This window comes from Vittaforma corneae (assembly GCF_000231115.1).
Source record: "Vittaforma corneae ATCC 50505 unplaced genomic scaffold supercont1.20, whole genome shotgun sequence".
Classification (NCBI taxonomy): domain Eukaryota; kingdom Fungi; phylum Microsporidia; family Nosematidae; genus Vittaforma; species Vittaforma corneae.
In genome coordinates, this window is record NW_006889853.1 from 25,209 (window position 1) to 41,018 (window position 15,810).

The window sequence follows — 15,810 nt, forward strand, 5'->3', positions numbered from 1 at the left end:
GCAAATAACTATGGCTGATTTCCCCTTGCTTTATGCTATTTGTATCTGTTATCCATGTTCATTTACACTTTGCCATACCCAATTGAAGTCTACATAATTAAAAACAAAAGAAGGGCTAATGCATGCAAACAACACAATCAGTTGCAAAGCTGCAGACAGCAGCGCTTTAGATACAAGCTATTTTGATCTTTTCAATCTTCCCAGATCATTCTGCATAGATAAGACGCTCTTGAAGAAGAACTACTATTCTGCATCCAGAAAAAGCCATCCAGATTTGTGTGGCAAGAACAATGTTAGCATTGCCGACTCACACATCCTCAATAGGGCATATTCTATACTGAATGATGATTTTCTTAGAGCTAAATTGTTTACTGTTCCTTCGGAAAGCGTAGATCCAAACTTCCTAGAGAAGTGCATTGAATTAGAAGACAGAATAATGAGCGGAGAGGATCTTTCAAAGCATCTACTTGAAAAAATGGAGGAATGTAAGGCACACTATGCAGATCCTGTGTATTTATGTAAATGGGGGTATTATAAAAGACTATATGAGATTATACGGAACAAAGCATAAGCAGATGCCAATCCAACTAAGCGTGGATTTAATACGGTGGTCTTCATATGCCACAAAGACGCTTAATTAAATGGAATTGTTTATATTTAGCATGTATGGGATGAATGCCTCTGGTGAGGAAAAAGTTATGAGTACATAGGTTTACTGCTAAGACACCGGCTATTCTAGTACCAGGGTTGGCTTGGCGGCATGCAACTATTGGGGCTCAAGACAAAGAAGCGCCTGCCAATTCTTAGAGGTTTTTATCTACTGTTGTGAATCACAAGCCCAGACTTATCGGGAAACCCATGCTTCCAATACAAAGGCCAGTGCCAACTAATCTTTAAAACGCTGCTTATGTACTATGCTTCGACCTGATGGGGTTCTTTTACATATCTAGATCTTGGCGCCATAACTAGGATGTTGGATCAGTTTTTTGCACAATATTCCACATTATGTCTATTTTTTTACAAAATTTTACTAGTCTTTGGTTATGAATGAAAAGTTTTTTGCTGCCCTCGCAAATGAGCGTTTATGTTGCTCCACACTTAAAAACAAAATCAAGCGTAAAGGAACCGAGAGATCCATTCACAGAGTCATCAGACAATCTGAAGATAACAACAAACAGTCCCTACGGAAAACTGGACACTTTGGAGTCTCTCAAATGCGCCAGCAATTTAAGTTTCAGTACTCCCACAGTCATCCAGAAGTATGCTATTCCTGTTGTACTTAACAACCACTCATTACTCTGCAGGGCGCCTACTGGTCTAGGGAAGACTTTGTGCTTTCTTCTCCCCCTCATAGAGAATATCAAGTACCCACAAGGACTAAAAATCTGTGTTGTGGCGCCGACTAGAGAACTATGCGCACAGATTGGACAGGAGGCTAAGAGCGTAGCCAAGAAATTGACCGTAGAATGTGTATACGGCGGGTCTAGAAGACTGGGTTCGTACAATCATGTGAACATCTTAATTGCTGCCCCAGGAAGACTCCTTGATTTATTGAACTCCCGGGCAGTGAATTTTAGCTATCTTACTAGTTTTGTACTTGATGAGGCAGATAAGCTACTTGAGATGGGGTTTGAGAAAGAAATAAGATGTATCAAGTCGTTTATACCCAGCACTGCCACCACATTTCTCTTTTCTGCTACTTACCATAAGAATCTTAGCGGAATTATCAATGAATTTCTTCCTCCGAACCGAATATTTGTAGAAGTACAGAACGAGACTGTAGAGAATATCAAACAGACATTCATTGAAGTGACAAATAAAGATGAGAAGCTAAAGGAAATTCTTTTTAATGCACATCCAGAAGACAAGCTTCTTATATTTGTGCAGATGAAAGTAACAGCCCATGAGCTAGAGGGAAAGATTAGACTTTGGGGATATCCCGTGGTCTCTCTTCATGGGGACAAACTTCAGCCTGATAGGCAATCGGCCCTGAATAAATTCAAGCGTGGGGAAGTTAACATTCTTGTTGCCACATCAGTGGCAGCCAGGGGTATAGACGTGCAGGATATTAAAACAGTGATAAACTATGATTTTCCCAACGACATTAAAGAATATATTCATAGAATAGGTAGGACAGGAAGACAGGGCAGGAGCGGATGTGCCTTAAGCTTCATAAGCGGGGATATTGCACCTGAAATCAAGAGTGAACTAGTGGATATTCTCAAGGAAAGCAGGAACGATATACCTGACTTTCTTGTTCGCAGCAAGGGACAAAAGAAGACCGTTTCGAAGGCCAATGCTTCAAAAACCCATTTCAAAAAGGATGGAAGAAGTAGTGGACGTAAAATAGACAGTATTTCTAGAGAAATTAGAGACTTGACAATTGATGAAGAAAAGGAGAAGGATGACTCAGACGAAGATTTACCTGGGGTATGGTAATAAAGAATATTTGAATAAGTTTATTTTGTTATTTAAACTTGAAGTAAGTGCAATTGCAAATAGCTCAAGGGCACTTATCTGGGAATTACAAGCATATTTGATTCTTCTCTTTTCCACTCCCTAGCCGAATGGATGCTGGTTTATGGACTGAGAAATACCGTACCAAAAACAGCAGATGAGTTGGACTGTCCGCCACATGTAAAGAGGTTCCTAGAAAATGCTCTGAAGGACGGATTCCCCCATCTCCTACTCTATGGCCCTCCAGGGACTGGCAAAACCACCTTTGCCTCAATCCTCAAGCCAACCCTTGAGCTGAATGCCTCTGATGATAGAGGAATAGACATAATCAGAAATAAAATAAAGAAAGTGGCAAATACGGTTGCGCCACAGGTTATTCTGCTGGATGAGTGCGAGAACCTCACAAAGGACTCGCAGACCTGTCTGAGACGAATTCTCGAGGACTTTCCCAATACTCGGTTCATTTTCTGCACAAACTATTACAGTAGGATAATAGATCCGCTCAAGTCTAGGCTTCTTAAGATTAAATTTACACTGAAGGAGAGCAGGGCGTTGGAAAGAATAGGAAAGAGTGAAGGCATGGACCATGACCCGTCGTTTTACAAGGATCTTTTTAGAAAATGCAATGGAGATCTAAGAAAGTGCTTGAACATTCTTCAAGGCATAAAGCCTTTAGCCACATTTGACATCGAGGACCTCATAGGACGAGCCAAGGACGAAGTGGTGGATGGGTTTATGAAAATCACAGACAAGAACTACGAAGCTTTTATAGACAGCTTCATTTTTGAAGGCTATTCTGCTTTACAGTTAATTCACCAGCTGAATGAAAGGATATTTGAAATTAAGGAAAACGACAAGCAAAGATGCGAGTTTGTAAAAATATTGGCAGAGTGTGAGTCCAAGTGTTTGATTGGATGTTCTGAGGATGTTGTTCTTAATTTCCTATGTCTGAATTATATTTTAATAAATTGAGTGGAAGAACTGCTTGGCAAGTGAATGATTTATTTAAGAATATGTAGCATTGGGCAGGACTTCATCTGATTTTTCTTGCAATTGAACGGTCTGCGGGCACAAACAGCCCGCATGCCTAATTAGGTTTATTAGAAAGACTAATTGTCTACTCTAAGATTGAGTGAGAAAGAAGAAAATGGCATTGGAGAATCCGGGAGTCGAACCCGGGTCTCAAGATTGCGGATCTTACTCTCTACCACTGAGATAATTCCCCTTCCCTTGGGCCGCATGTTAGGTACACAAAAGTAGAAAGTGTTAGCTTTTACGTGTTGCCGAACCTCACTCAAAACAAGTTAGCAAAGATAGAACAGAAGAACATTCTCTCATTCATTTTATTTGCATGTCTTTCTTTTTCTGCTTGGTCTTTTCATAAGCTTTGCCATTGCGCTCTTCTTTCTTCCTTTCTTCCTATTTCTGTATCTCTCCTTCTTTTCCTCTCTTTTGGCCTCTTCTCTTCTTCGCCGTAGCTCCTCCTTTCCCTTCTTTCTTACTATTTCCCTTTTTTCCTTATCAATCTTCTGTTTAATATGGCTCACGGGTCTTTCAACTATTTCATTGTCAACTACGGCCCTTACTACCATCCTATACGCATAGAATATGCATTTGGTCTTATTTCCCTTGAAACTCTCAATATGCTTTAGAATTTTCCTTTTCATTTCTTCCATTACACTATGTTCTTTATTCCAATCACTGCCATTAATCTCTTCGTTTTCGCCACTAGTCCAACCATCTCTATTTCCGTAGCAGGATAAAAACTTGGTGTATATCTCCCTCATAACATTCATTCCTAGCACAACAATCTCATCCTGCTGATCCTCGTTTACAAAATGCGTTGCTATGGAATCAAGCACATCTAACGCTTCATTTTCCTCAACGCTTGTAACAATACAGTCAAGCAAATCTTTCAGGTCTTCCCTTTCTATATCAATCATACTCATGACGATCTTCAAAATCGACTTTCTTACTTTGAAGTGCTGTTTAAATAGAACAAATATTCTAATCTTCATCAGCTTCATGTCTCTATCCATTACTTCATCCGAAAGACTCTTGAAAATTCTATCTGCATACTCCTCTCCCCTCCTTATCCTTGAAATATCAAACTTTACCTCAGTCCTGTTTAGAAAGTACAAGCAACAAATCTTACTAAGTCTCCCCTCAATAAAGAAGGCCTCGCAGATAAAGCTTTCAAGCTCATCTAGATCAACAACATTGGTAAAATTATCAAACCTTGTCATGTCTAGTGTGTTTGTATTGCTTACAGTATCGTTGGATACATCGTCGCCTATCTTCGCAATATGATGAAGTACTTGTGCTCTCTTGATCGCATTTACTATCTATCTCCTCTATGTGTGAGCTACCATTGACATCCTCTGATATGCCAGTGTATCGATTAGTCTTGCTACTGTCTCTTTGCATCCTCTTGCGCTCACTCACATCATGAATCTTTGAAAAAAGAACAAGAAGAAGAAAATAACAGAAGCTCTTTTGCTTCTCTGTCCCTTTCTTATACCAATTCCTGAGAACGGCATAGCAGTGCACATCTAGAAACTCCTGCATGCTTCGAACAAAATAGTTGAGTTCGTGTCCATACATCACTATCAGTCTTGTCAGCTCCTTGGACTCCATGCACTTCTTCTGTCTCATAAGTACTAGTCCATCCAGTACAACTCTTCTTGTCTTATAGTCTTTGACAATTTCAAGTGAACTAACTAGTAAATTTACACTCCTCACAGGATCGATACTGGAATGTCGGACGATAAAAAATATCATTGGTTTTATCTGCTTAATTGGCGGGGTTGGCAGATTGAGAAGTGCATCCAGTCTTTTTAACTGTTCTAAATACTCCTCTCTGTACGTTTGCGGATCTTTGGTTATTTTTAAGCCGAGTAAGACCAAGTCATCTTCTTCCAACATCGAGCCAGATAGTGAGGGTTGAGTAAAAAATAAATGGAAATGGGAAACCACCACACTAACTTGTTGATGATTTAAGCAACTGATTGACTATGCTTGTTTTTCAGCGGTTACACCCAACACTTTTAGGAGAAGGACGATGGCAATAACATTTCTGTAAAAGATACCCCCGATGACATCTCAGAAAGATAGCTACCCATCCCAAAACGGTAGCTACCCCATAAATGAAGAGAGGGAAATGTCTCTAAAAGAAAAGGTGGAAATACTAAAATCTTTACAAGAGTCCACGCTCGACCCTTCAAAGCTTCAGGAATACTTAAAATACACATCTATTCCAGGACTCTCGGTACCGATTCTCAAGAAAGTTTTGGAATATCTCACAGATTTGGACTCACAGATAAGCGCCTCCTATGAAATACTCTCCGACGAAGACTGGGAAAGAGTAATCTCGGGAGAGTGCAGCATTCTGGACAAAAACTTTGATGTTAAAACCAAAATAGATTGCTTTGAAATGTATTTCAAGTTATTCTATGAGATATTAGTGAGCAACGACATTTCATCTGTTTTGGATATTTTGGCGCCACTTTTCAAGATCAAGACCAAAAATATTCAGTTTTTAATCTTACTTGTCGCTAAGAGCAATCCAAAGCCTGTTTTTGGATATGTGCTTTCCAATCTTAAGAAAGCCCCATTGATTTATTGTCCCTTCTTTAGCTCGTTGCTTGTAAGACTCAATTTTGATTTCGAAATCAAGCAGAAGTGCTTGGCGGTGTTTCTCAGGTACATTTCAGAAAATAAGCCGTCAAATAGCGTCCAATATCTGTTATTGCTCCAGAGTCTGATGTACATCCTATGCTTTAAGGAATTTTCGACTGCATTTATGTCAGAATCTGATGTGCTAAAAGCAGACAATAGCCATGAAAAGCAGACAGCCATAATCGACGTTGATAGAATATGGGAGCTGATAAAGAAGGGAGAAGAAATGAACTCTTTTGCTTATCTCAATAGGGATGTGGTTTCAAAATTCTGTGAAATTTACAAGTTAAAAGAGCCTGCCTACCATGCTCCTAAGAATGGACTGTTTTCATTCTTCCCCTTTGACTTGCCTGTAATCCCGGGGATTGAAAAAGTAATACAAAACGACTACATTACGTTCAACTAACCCTTTCGACAATTTTAAACATTAGAAAGTAGTACAATGGTGCAGACAAGTGTGCCTTGCCGGTCATTTGGATAAATAAAGTTTTTGTTTTCAGTAGACCACAATTTAATTGCTTGTTAAAGCGGTGCTGGCCTTGATGCCTTCATAGTGTTTTTTGTACTCTTCAAGTAATATCTTGATTCTTCTTGGATCAAACTGTGAAATAGCAATATATTCAAAGACCTTATTGGTGGTTAAATGGTTTCCCATCTTGATGGGCTTGTTCCCAAGCAGTATAAATCCTAAATCGCAAATCGTGTGGTATGTGCTTGCTAGAGTATATGCACAGGTGTAAATACGGAATTTGATCTCCTCAGTGTTCGGAACATTGGCACCATCAATGCTTATAAATAATGAACTCAAAAACTCATTAGTGTAAGATGAGGTGTTACGCTTTCTTTGATGTAATGACTGCCAGGCTGTCTTTTGCATACCTTTGCCCCTAACTGTCACTTCGTTTAAATACGGAATAATCACTTCTCTAAACATACTGCAAATATTGCGGTGCACCCATGCGTAATATTCCCTCAGTTCATTTTCTATATACAAACGTATTTGCACAGCTTTCGCATCTTCTGGCACGGCTTCACTGGCATTTGACATAATTATTCGCACGGTGTTCAGAAACCTACTGCTGCATGTGGCACGGTAAATACACATGAAATAGATCATTCGACATCTTGAACGACTTCTGTATGTATGCATTTCTTTGTCATTATCAAATATTTCTTTTAAATTATCAAATATGATCCTTGCTGGCTCTTTTGATGCCAAAATTCTTATGGCGTTGGAGATTGTATCAAGTATATTCAAATCATTAATATTTATCTTTTGGTAGTTTCTAAAATAAATGCATTCTTTCAATGTGTCAATGTATCCCTTTTTGCAAAATATCTGATCTTCTGATAAAGATGTGACACTAAGATCAATCACACCAGGCTGTGGTTCTCTTGGAATGCTCTTGTCGAGCATATAATACAAGTATTTAAATGTTGTTGCTTCTCGATATGTGTATATCAAACCAAGACAGAAATACGGAAATAGCAGTTCCTCCGGTATTTCTTTAAACTCGCGTTTTTCAATGCCATTACTTCTCAAAATAAGAAGTCTGCTCAACCAGGCCCATATTTTTAGGGCGGTTTCGAGAAGGGCAATTCGACGTCTTTTAATTGCCAAATACTTTTTAAAAATAAAACCAAATAAGCAACGGCCTTTGTAACAGGCTGCTGATTCATAAGCTTTTAAGAAATCTTCATCGGTAAAAATTGTATCCTTGCACAGCTTGATATAATTTTCAATATTAATCTCTTCGTTTTCGCTAGACAAATTGCTAACTGATCTAATAGAGTAGAATGCGCTCTTGAATTTATCCTCTATTGGCATGTTTTGATCTGATAGTAGCGCTATTTCTACACTTTCATCTCCAGGGTCAGCACTTTCAGCTATTTGATCTTCACCTGCTTGAGTCGGAATATATGCTAACGAACGGGCATAGGGAATAGTGCCAGATAAGCCTTGGGCATTATAATATTGTGGGCTGGGTGAGTAAAATGAATATGCTGAAGGATATTGATACCTTGCCAAAGGAGTAGGACTTACATCCACTGTTCTTGTATTTTGGTATTCTTCTGATACGTCACATATTATCTGCCCAGTTAATTTTGTTACAGCATCACTTCGAAGTTTGCTGCATGCTTGAACATGGTCACTCGAAACAAGCATGTCAGCTATACTAACCTCTTGGCTATGTAGATTATTGGTTAGTGCACTTGGCACACTTAGCTCTGAATTGTTGTTTTCAACAAAGCCTAGAATTTCATAAAGATCTTCCGATATTACCAGCTGATCTTCATGAGATGATGTTGAATCAGACTCATCGCTTCTTTCATATCGCCCATACTTATTATTCACACCTGATGTATCAGCAGTAGAAGGATTTGGCCGCTTTCTTTCTATAATGCTGCTTTGTGTCATATCAAGAGCTTCATTTGATTGTTCCATTATCAGCCTACCATCCTGCGGATGACTATGCTCAATAGTATCATCTTGTTCACTGATATTACAGCTTGCAGACGTTCGTATCCTGGTGTTAAAAATTGTAAAAATATAGCATATGCTTTTGAAAATTTGTTGCTTCATTAGGGTTCTCATTTTCATGAATTCTTAAATCATAAGCTTAGTTTAGCTAATGTCAAAATGATAATGTAAAAGCTGATCTTAAAAAATATTGTTGTGCGCTTGAACTATGTTTATGTCTTGGCTGGTAAGTAGCTAATCATTCTGTAAAGTTTTAAAGATATAAATTGCTCAAACATCTGTCAACAGTCGCAAGAAGGCCAAATAGGCATATTCGTACGGATTATTTTGTAACTACCTTTCCAGAGATGGCTTTTAAAAAAGCTATTTCACAATTTATTTTGGATTAGTCTGTATTCCTCCATCTTAATAAAGTTTCCCTGTTCTTCGTAGTAATTTGCAAGATACTCGGCAACTGTCTTGGCATTTTTCTCCCCAACCCTTAAATACTGATCATACAGTTCCAGTACTCTTGCTGTATCATTCTTATTCTTGAAAATCTCAGCAAGATACAGCAACGAGTCATGTTCTTGTAACTTGCTTGACCGTTCAAAGTATCTAATGGCCAGTTCTGTATTGTTTAGGCCTTGGTGTACCTTTCCCATCAACTTGTAAATTGTCCCATCCTCCCTAATTTCAAGTGCCTTCTTACAATAAGATAGACATATTGGATACTTATTCATTAAAAAATAGCCCTGTGCAATGGAATAAAGAATTCTAAAATTATTTCCCAGGGCAAGCTGATAGAAGCTAGTGGAGTTGTCATAGTCCTGCAGCTTAAGATAGGAATACGCTATGAGACATGCAACATCGGGGGATTGCTTAGCTTATATGCTTTTTTGAATAGATCCCTGGCCTCCGTGAATCTTCCTTGGCTTAATTTGAACATCCCTACAGTTGTAAACGTCTCATACCTGTTTTTATGAAAATTTGACATATTTTCACAAAGAAGAGGAAGCGATGGATCATTAGAGTTGTACAGAAGTATTCCGTAGAATTCAAAGAAGGAAGGGTCAAAACACTCAGTGAAATCAATTGTTTTAAATATTTTCAGTGCTTTCTTATCATCTCCATAGCAATAATGCAGAGCAGCAAGGATATTCGCATTCTGTACTGTGAACTTTGCCATGCCCACACTCTTATTACTACAAGGTGCACTGTCCCTAACTAAACTCGCTTCAATGCTGTCAATGTCCTTGTATATTTTCAAATAAGCATAGAAATATAGACTTAATGGCGTGTTGATCTGAATAAATGATGTGCACAGATCCATCAAGAGAAGATGTGCCTCCCAAAAGAGAGGCTGCTCTTCTACAACCTCAATGGCCAGGTCTATGTCTTTTGATATGTATGCTTTGATGTACTTTAAGAAAGGATCCGTTTTTGAGCCAGGCATGGCAACAATATTAAAATCATGTTTAACATCCTCAATTGATGGAGAAATGCTAGTTAATGATCTACTGCTAAATACGCTGTGTATGAGGCTGTGGTTTCTTAGGAAAATTCTTTTAGAGTTACAGCAAGAGCAGAAGACTATTGCATTTATATTTTTTCTTGACTGTTCGCAGAGTAGCTGGGAATAGGTTTTGTAGAACTCTTTGTTGTTTGCGTTGATGATTGACACGATGGAGTCGAGACAAATTCCATACTGCTCGTCTTCTACCAGCTTGTGCTTGATCAGAAACTCCACTGTTTTAAGCAAGTTTCTTTCGATAAAGTCCTGCAGTGTCATTTGTAGGGGTCAAGCAAAACCAATTCTAGGATATAAAAAGAACTATCCAAAAGGAAACACAATGATTTCTAAATAACAATGTGGTGTTCTGCAGCCTAATTACTCTTTATTATCCTTTTTATAGTAATGTCGACATAAAGACCCCAGCTCATTCCTTAAGTATGCTATTTCTTTTTCTAAGTTTGAATTGAAAGTTCTTGTGTTGTAGATTTCGTCTTCTATGCTTTGAATCATCTCTTCAAGCTCCTGGTTTATGTCGATATGCTGAGTGTCAGTCATCGAAGGGCTAAAGAGAAATGCAGTTTTGAGACGGGCATACATTTTGTGTTACATATGATTTACTGATTAATCAACCTACCGCGACACAACTAAACTAAAAGGACATCTCCATGTCTATTGTTGGGCTGTCCTTCCCCGTCGCTTGAACAGTATAATTAACTTGAGGATGCGAAGACGTTAGAGAATGTTGAGGCCTAACGAGAAACTGGCGAGCTAGATTAGTCGAAACATAAAGTGTTTGATTGATCAAAGCAACTTGCAGATATACCTGCTGTTGCAGAAATTTAGCATAAGGATAGATGTTTAAACACTTATACTACTCAATGCTTCTTTAGTTAACATGTTTATTTTAATGTGCCTTAAGCCCTGTCTTCTTAATTGGAAACCTGAAAATAAAAGATACCACCATCACAAATATAAATATTCCAACCAGCACCATGGGCCCTATCATATCATCATACGGGCCAGGATCCTTTACTCGGATCCTCAGTGCACGGTAGTGGAAGAGATATAGCGAGTAGAATGCAAATATACCTGCAACTCCAATCATCATGACTCCACAGATATATGCCTGTGCATTTCCAAGACCGATCATTGCTGTGCCTATTCCTCCCAGGAATATTGCGAACTGTACCCAGCTGAGAAACGTCCTTTCGTTCGCGAAAAACGCCTTTGGTTCCACCCTCACAGGGATGGCTATTCTTGATCTGCCATCTGACACTGGACTAGTATCGTAGCTGATATCGCTATCGTATATTAATACATCAGCATCTGCGCTTCTTTTAACAACATCAGGGTTGCCACCATTTGGCGTGCTAATTTGCGGTAGCCAGTGAGGTAGGACGTTGGTAACTGTTGGATAGAGAATGGCACATCCATGCACAAATTTATTGAAACTGTCAACTCTTTCGATTCTGCTCTCCGCAAGAAAATGCTCCAGCCATGCCAGCTGTCCAGTTTCCAGCCTCTCGCGTGGTACCTTCACCTCAACTACAGTATGGGGAAACCTGGTCACCTCACTCTGTGCAAGATTCCTAAATGGCCAACTGCCATCCCTCCTCCAGAACCTTAACGGGTACTCTCCGCCTGTTTCCTTGATCATCACGACATTGGAATCCATAACAATCCTTACACCCTTATTGGCATTGCTTTCCAAATCTTCGAATGTGCATCTTCTGAAGAATGTTCTAAGGACAGGTTTGAGCCTATATCCTTTTATTTTATCTCTAATTTCCCTATAATCAGCCTCTGAGTTAACAGCATTACCACTACTAATATGAGTGTTGCCAGTGGCATTCAACAGATTACTTCCTTTGGTATCAATCTTATTGAGATCATTCCATATGTCTTTGCCGTTTAAGAAGTCTAGTATAAGTCTCTCGGGTATTTTAACTGTTCTATCCCCCATCTCACAGAATATTTCCGATGAGTTTAGCCCATACCACCTCAGTCTGACCTGAAATGCATCTGGCTTATTATCAAGTGTGCTCAGGTAAAGATCAAAGTCTTCATTGTCCAAATATACTGTATTAACACATGAGTCTTCCAGGCTTTCATTCGTCAGCTTTAGATGCTTCAAAAGATTCATTTTGAAACTCACAAGACATTCAGATGGAACCAGGTAATGGCTTGGCATTTGTGTTTCTGCTGAATTGAGTGTAGTGAGCAACTTTGTTAGATTTCTGATCTCTAGTTTCTTTTCCTTGATCTTTCCTTTGTATTCATCCATAATTGAGTATCCCGTGTACTTATCGTGCCTCTGCAGTATCTTCTTCAAATATTTAATATTTGTTCTAATAAAATCAATAAAGCTATAGATAGTGTCTTTGTGGTGATCAGTTCTTGCTTCAGTGCTATCATGCTCCTCAATACTTGAAAGTATTGCAATATGTGTATCATTTATGAATGCAAATACTTTCAGTATGTCTGAGTCGAGACTGTTTCTGAATACCTCTTCCTGCTGATCTGTGAAATTAGGTTTTATTAGCTTCTTAAGGCGATCGTAGTTCAATAAGTGTGTGGAGTACATTGCATTTTAATATTTCCCACTATTAAATAAAAGTTCTGTAACACAGTGAAACAAAAACCACAATGTTTCAAACTTCTTGCATATTTTTGAATGACTCCTAATATAGTCGAGTTCTCTTTACGCTATGTTTCAAATATGGATATGAAGATTGACAAGTCTTATGTTGTTTGTTGATCAGGTTTGTATGTTATTAGCATCTTTTGTGTATATTTCCCGTTACACTAGTCTGTTAGGTTAATGTCTTCTTTGATTTACTAATCGGTATTATTGTGCACTTACAAACGAGGTTTCTGTCTTTTCTATCTGTGCTTTACTGTTCTTGCTTATACCATTTTTTACTTTCCCCTTGCCATGAGTGCAACTATGACTGCATCCATTGGAATATCTGCTTGGCTTAGTCCTGTAGAAATTGATTCAATGCCAGAACCTACCAGAAGCAAAGTCAACAGTATACTAAATGACTACCATCTGACGGTTGTCAATCTTCAGAGTGACATTTCTTTTAAGATTTCCTTTTATGAAAAGACCATTGAAGACTTGAAAGGAAAGCTAAGAGAGGAAACCCAGAAATGTTTAGAACTAGAAATGACAAACTTAAAGCACAAGACGCTAATAAATGAGTACTCCACAAGCAGATCTGATCCAAAAACGGTGAACCACTCTACCAAGCATTGCGGAGGGCGCCATGCTGCTATTCTCAGGAGAAAAATTCACTTCTTAACGGAAAAGGCTAAGCAAATGGAACTAAAAGAACAGTCTTTAAATGCACAGGTCAACTTTCTAACTGAAAACTACGATAAAGACTCGAAGGAGCTCTGCACTATTGTTGGAGAGTATCTTACTGAAATATCGCTGTTGAGACAGCAGATAGAAAGTAGCTCCTATGAGAGCTTGAATAAGATTAAAAAGGAACTTGAAATACTAAGAACAAATGAAAGAGAGTACCAAGCTCATATTTATGAAAAGACAAAGGAGATACATGGATTATATTCTGAAGTTGTCAGTCTCAAATCAAAATGTGATGTGCTGGAGGAGTATAGGGTCAGATACAAGAATCTAAATGAAGAATTCATGAGAATTAGCGGCGAGTTGAGTGAGAGTAGAATGAGAAATGCAGAGATGAAGGTGATCAGAGACTGTGTTATGGAGGGTGTAAGCGAGTTTAGCAAGAATGTTCAAATACTAATGCACAATTCGATACGTATATTGCCAAAGAATAGCACCGGTGAAGGAGAAAATGCTGCAGAAGGAAACATGAGACAGATTAAAAGTACAATACTGACAATAAGGCATGTCTTGGAGGCTATTAAGGAGAACAAGGTGGAGATAGAAGGGCTGTTTAGGAATTTAATGTGGACCTGCGAGGAGCAAAATAAAAAGATATTGGATCAGTCCAAGTTAATAGACAAATATAATAGCACCAGCGAGGAAGCTAGCAATAATATTTTTGTCGACCAGATTGATTTGCTTAAAATGGAGAATGAGGCCCTCAAGACTAGGATTGGAAGCATTAAACCAGCCTCAGATCTTTTATCAGAGAATGAGAGTGTACTAAGACAGAACAGGGTACTTATTTCAGATATCGAGAAGATGAGGGATGAAATAGACCGGCTCAATTCAAGGCTGGCAGAAGCCAGAAGTGAGCCCAAAAGTGATAAGGACGCCAAAGATAGCATTGGTAAAGAAAACAGTGCAATAGGCAAGTTAAGATTAACGATTGACAAATTAAATGAGAAAGTCATTGCGGCTGAAAGTACAATCAAAAACCTCGAGGGCCAGATAAAAATGTACAAAGAGGATGTAAATAATTTAGAAGACGAGAACTATCATCTTCTGGAATCTATTAACAATGCAAACAACACGGCCAATACCGAGGCATACATAAAAGACCTGGAAAGTCAGCTGTCCCGTTACAAAAGCGATGTAAGATCAATAGAAGGCAGGTTTTTGCAGTATAAAGAACTTTATGAAAGCTTTAACATTGAAGAGTCAATGCGAAGGGCAAAGATTATGAAAGAGAATATCAGCAAGAAGAATGCATTGATTGGAAAAATGAGTGTCTTGATTGAAATGTATAGGAAAACCATCGAAATTTACAGTATGCCAAGAAACTAAATATAAAGCTAAAGTGGAGTGTGCTCTTCTTAATTAGCGTTCGTATGCAGCAAGCTTTATTGCTTTTAGTCATACTGACATTCATCTTTGTTTTATTCGCAATATAGCTGTCTTAATATCTATACTGCAGCTTAAATAAATTTGCTTGTTCATAGAATGAGCTATAATTATGGTATCAGACTCCTCATTATGGCCATCCTCCTTTCACTCTATTTAGCTTCTCCTTTCTTGTGCTTACTCTTGTTTTTTACCACCTAGCACCACCCTTTACATATGCCCCTGACGCTCAAACAAATCGACGAGACAATACTTTTCATGGACAAAACATACGACGCAAACTTTGGAAACTGGATCAGGAATGAAGATAACTGCAAGATTGTGGGATGCAGCTTGAAGAAGTACTTGGAATGCTACAGAGAGTCGGAGTTTATAACTGTCCTGAAGTGGATAGTAAAAGACTGGACTCTAAAATCAATAATTCTTCTTTCAAAAAAGCTAATACTTGAGGACATAATAGGAATGGGCATTGAGGCATATACAAAGAGAATTAGAGTACTTTCGGGCCTTATCTTTACCTGGAATCCAATATTTATTTCAGAGTTTATTCTGGCCTGCACGGTAGAGCTGACAGTGACACAGAAGACGGACTTTATGGTGAGCATATTGAATGTGTTTGATTCTAAGAAGCTTTCAGAGATTCTATCACAAATTGAAAGTAAGATTGATGTTCAAACGAAAAAGGAATTGGTAAGGAAGTTTAAGGATTCCGTATATTTAGAAACGAAAGATCAATGGAAGAGAAGGGGAAGCATGCTGGAAGCGTATAATATTATGTGAATAAAGTATATTTATTATGCATCTAGCTTAAATTTTAACTTACGTGTATTTGATTGGGCCTGAGTTTGATTTCTTTGACATCATGCCTGCATCTTCCTTCGGTCTATGATTTCTCCCAGCAGCATCACAGTTTTCAAAAAATGCCATTTCTTTGCACGCAGG

The 15,810-nt window shown here is 38.4% G+C and overlaps 12 protein-coding genes and 1 non-coding gene across 13 annotated transcripts; 6 read left to right on the forward strand and 7 right to left on the reverse strand.

The window, feature by feature from the left end:
* Positions 1-118: 118 nt before the first annotated feature.
* VICG_01823 (uncharacterized protein) lies at positions 119-571 on the forward strand (the record flags this gene model as incomplete). The annotated part of the gene is made up of 1 exon (XM_007605206.1): positions 119-571. The coding sequence occupies one exon, from the start codon at positions 119-121 to the stop codon at positions 569-571; it is 453 nt and encodes a 150-aa protein (XP_007605268.1).
* Positions 572-1,074: 503 nt separating this feature from the next.
* Positions 1,075-2,439, forward strand: VICG_01824 (uncharacterized protein; the record flags this gene model as incomplete). The annotated part of the gene is made up of 1 exon (XM_007605207.1): positions 1,075-2,439. The coding sequence occupies one exon, from the start codon at positions 1,075-1,077 to the stop codon at positions 2,437-2,439; it is 1,365 nt and encodes a 454-aa protein (XP_007605269.1).
* Positions 2,440-2,571: 132 nt separating this feature from the next.
* Positions 2,572-3,429, forward strand: VICG_01825 (uncharacterized protein; the record flags this gene model as incomplete). The annotated part of the gene is made up of 1 exon (XM_007605208.1): positions 2,572-3,429. One exon carries the CDS (start codon positions 2,572-2,574, stop codon positions 3,427-3,429), a length of 858 nt encoding a protein of 285 aa, XP_007605270.1.
* A 182-nt stretch (positions 3,430-3,611) lies between these two features.
* VICG_02282 lies at positions 3,612-3,682 on the reverse strand. Its single transcript has one exon. It is a non-coding gene; the product is annotated as a tRNA-Ala (tRNA).
* Positions 3,683-3,800: 118 nt separating this feature from the next.
* Positions 3,801-4,703, reverse strand: VICG_01826 (uncharacterized protein; the record flags this gene model as incomplete). The annotated part of the gene is made up of 1 exon (XM_007605209.1): positions 3,801-4,703. One exon carries the CDS (start codon positions 4,701-4,703, stop codon positions 3,801-3,803), a length of 903 nt encoding a protein of 300 aa, XP_007605271.1.
* On the reverse strand, positions 4,690-5,382 carry VICG_01827 (uncharacterized protein; the record flags this gene model as incomplete). Its single annotated transcript, XM_007605210.1, has 1 exon — positions 4,690-5,382. One exon carries the CDS (start codon positions 5,380-5,382, stop codon positions 4,690-4,692), a length of 693 nt encoding a protein of 230 aa, XP_007605272.1.
* Positions 5,383-5,551: 169 nt separating this feature from the next.
* VICG_01828 (uncharacterized protein) lies at positions 5,552-6,541 on the forward strand (the record flags this gene model as incomplete). The annotated part of the gene is made up of 1 exon (XM_007605211.1): positions 5,552-6,541. The coding sequence occupies one exon, from the start codon at positions 5,552-5,554 to the stop codon at positions 6,539-6,541; it is 990 nt and encodes a 329-aa protein (XP_007605273.1).
* Positions 6,542-6,646: 105 nt separating this feature from the next.
* On the reverse strand, positions 6,647-8,737 carry VICG_01829 (uncharacterized protein; the record flags this gene model as incomplete). Its single annotated transcript, XM_007605212.1, has 1 exon — positions 6,647-8,737. One exon carries the CDS (start codon positions 8,735-8,737, stop codon positions 6,647-6,649), a length of 2,091 nt encoding a protein of 696 aa, XP_007605274.1.
* Positions 8,738-8,985: 248 nt separating this feature from the next.
* Positions 8,986-9,339, reverse strand: VICG_01830 (uncharacterized protein; the record flags this gene model as incomplete). The annotated part of the gene is made up of 1 exon (XM_007605213.1): positions 8,986-9,339. One exon carries the CDS (start codon positions 9,337-9,339, stop codon positions 8,986-8,988), a length of 354 nt encoding a protein of 117 aa, XP_007605275.1.
* A 110-nt stretch (positions 9,340-9,449) lies between these two features.
* On the reverse strand, positions 9,450-10,388 carry VICG_01831 (uncharacterized protein; the record flags this gene model as incomplete). The annotated part of the gene is made up of 1 exon (XM_007605214.1): positions 9,450-10,388. The coding sequence occupies one exon, from the start codon at positions 10,386-10,388 to the stop codon at positions 9,450-9,452; it is 939 nt and encodes a 312-aa protein (XP_007605276.1).
* A 628-nt stretch (positions 10,389-11,016) lies between these two features.
* VICG_01832 (uncharacterized protein) lies at positions 11,017-12,696 on the reverse strand (the record flags this gene model as incomplete). The annotated part of the gene is made up of 1 exon (XM_007605215.1): positions 11,017-12,696. The coding sequence occupies one exon, from the start codon at positions 12,694-12,696 to the stop codon at positions 11,017-11,019; it is 1,680 nt and encodes a 559-aa protein (XP_007605277.1).
* A 351-nt stretch (positions 12,697-13,047) lies between these two features.
* On the forward strand, positions 13,048-14,811 carry VICG_01833 (uncharacterized protein; the record flags this gene model as incomplete). Its single annotated transcript, XM_007605216.1, has 1 exon — positions 13,048-14,811. The coding sequence occupies one exon, from the start codon at positions 13,048-13,050 to the stop codon at positions 14,809-14,811; it is 1,764 nt and encodes a 587-aa protein (XP_007605278.1).
* A 273-nt stretch (positions 14,812-15,084) lies between these two features.
* On the forward strand, positions 15,085-15,648 carry VICG_01834 (uncharacterized protein; the record flags this gene model as incomplete). The annotated part of the gene is made up of 1 exon (XM_007605217.1): positions 15,085-15,648. One exon carries the CDS (start codon positions 15,085-15,087, stop codon positions 15,646-15,648), a length of 564 nt encoding a protein of 187 aa, XP_007605279.1.
* Positions 15,649-15,810: the final 162 nt, after the last annotated feature.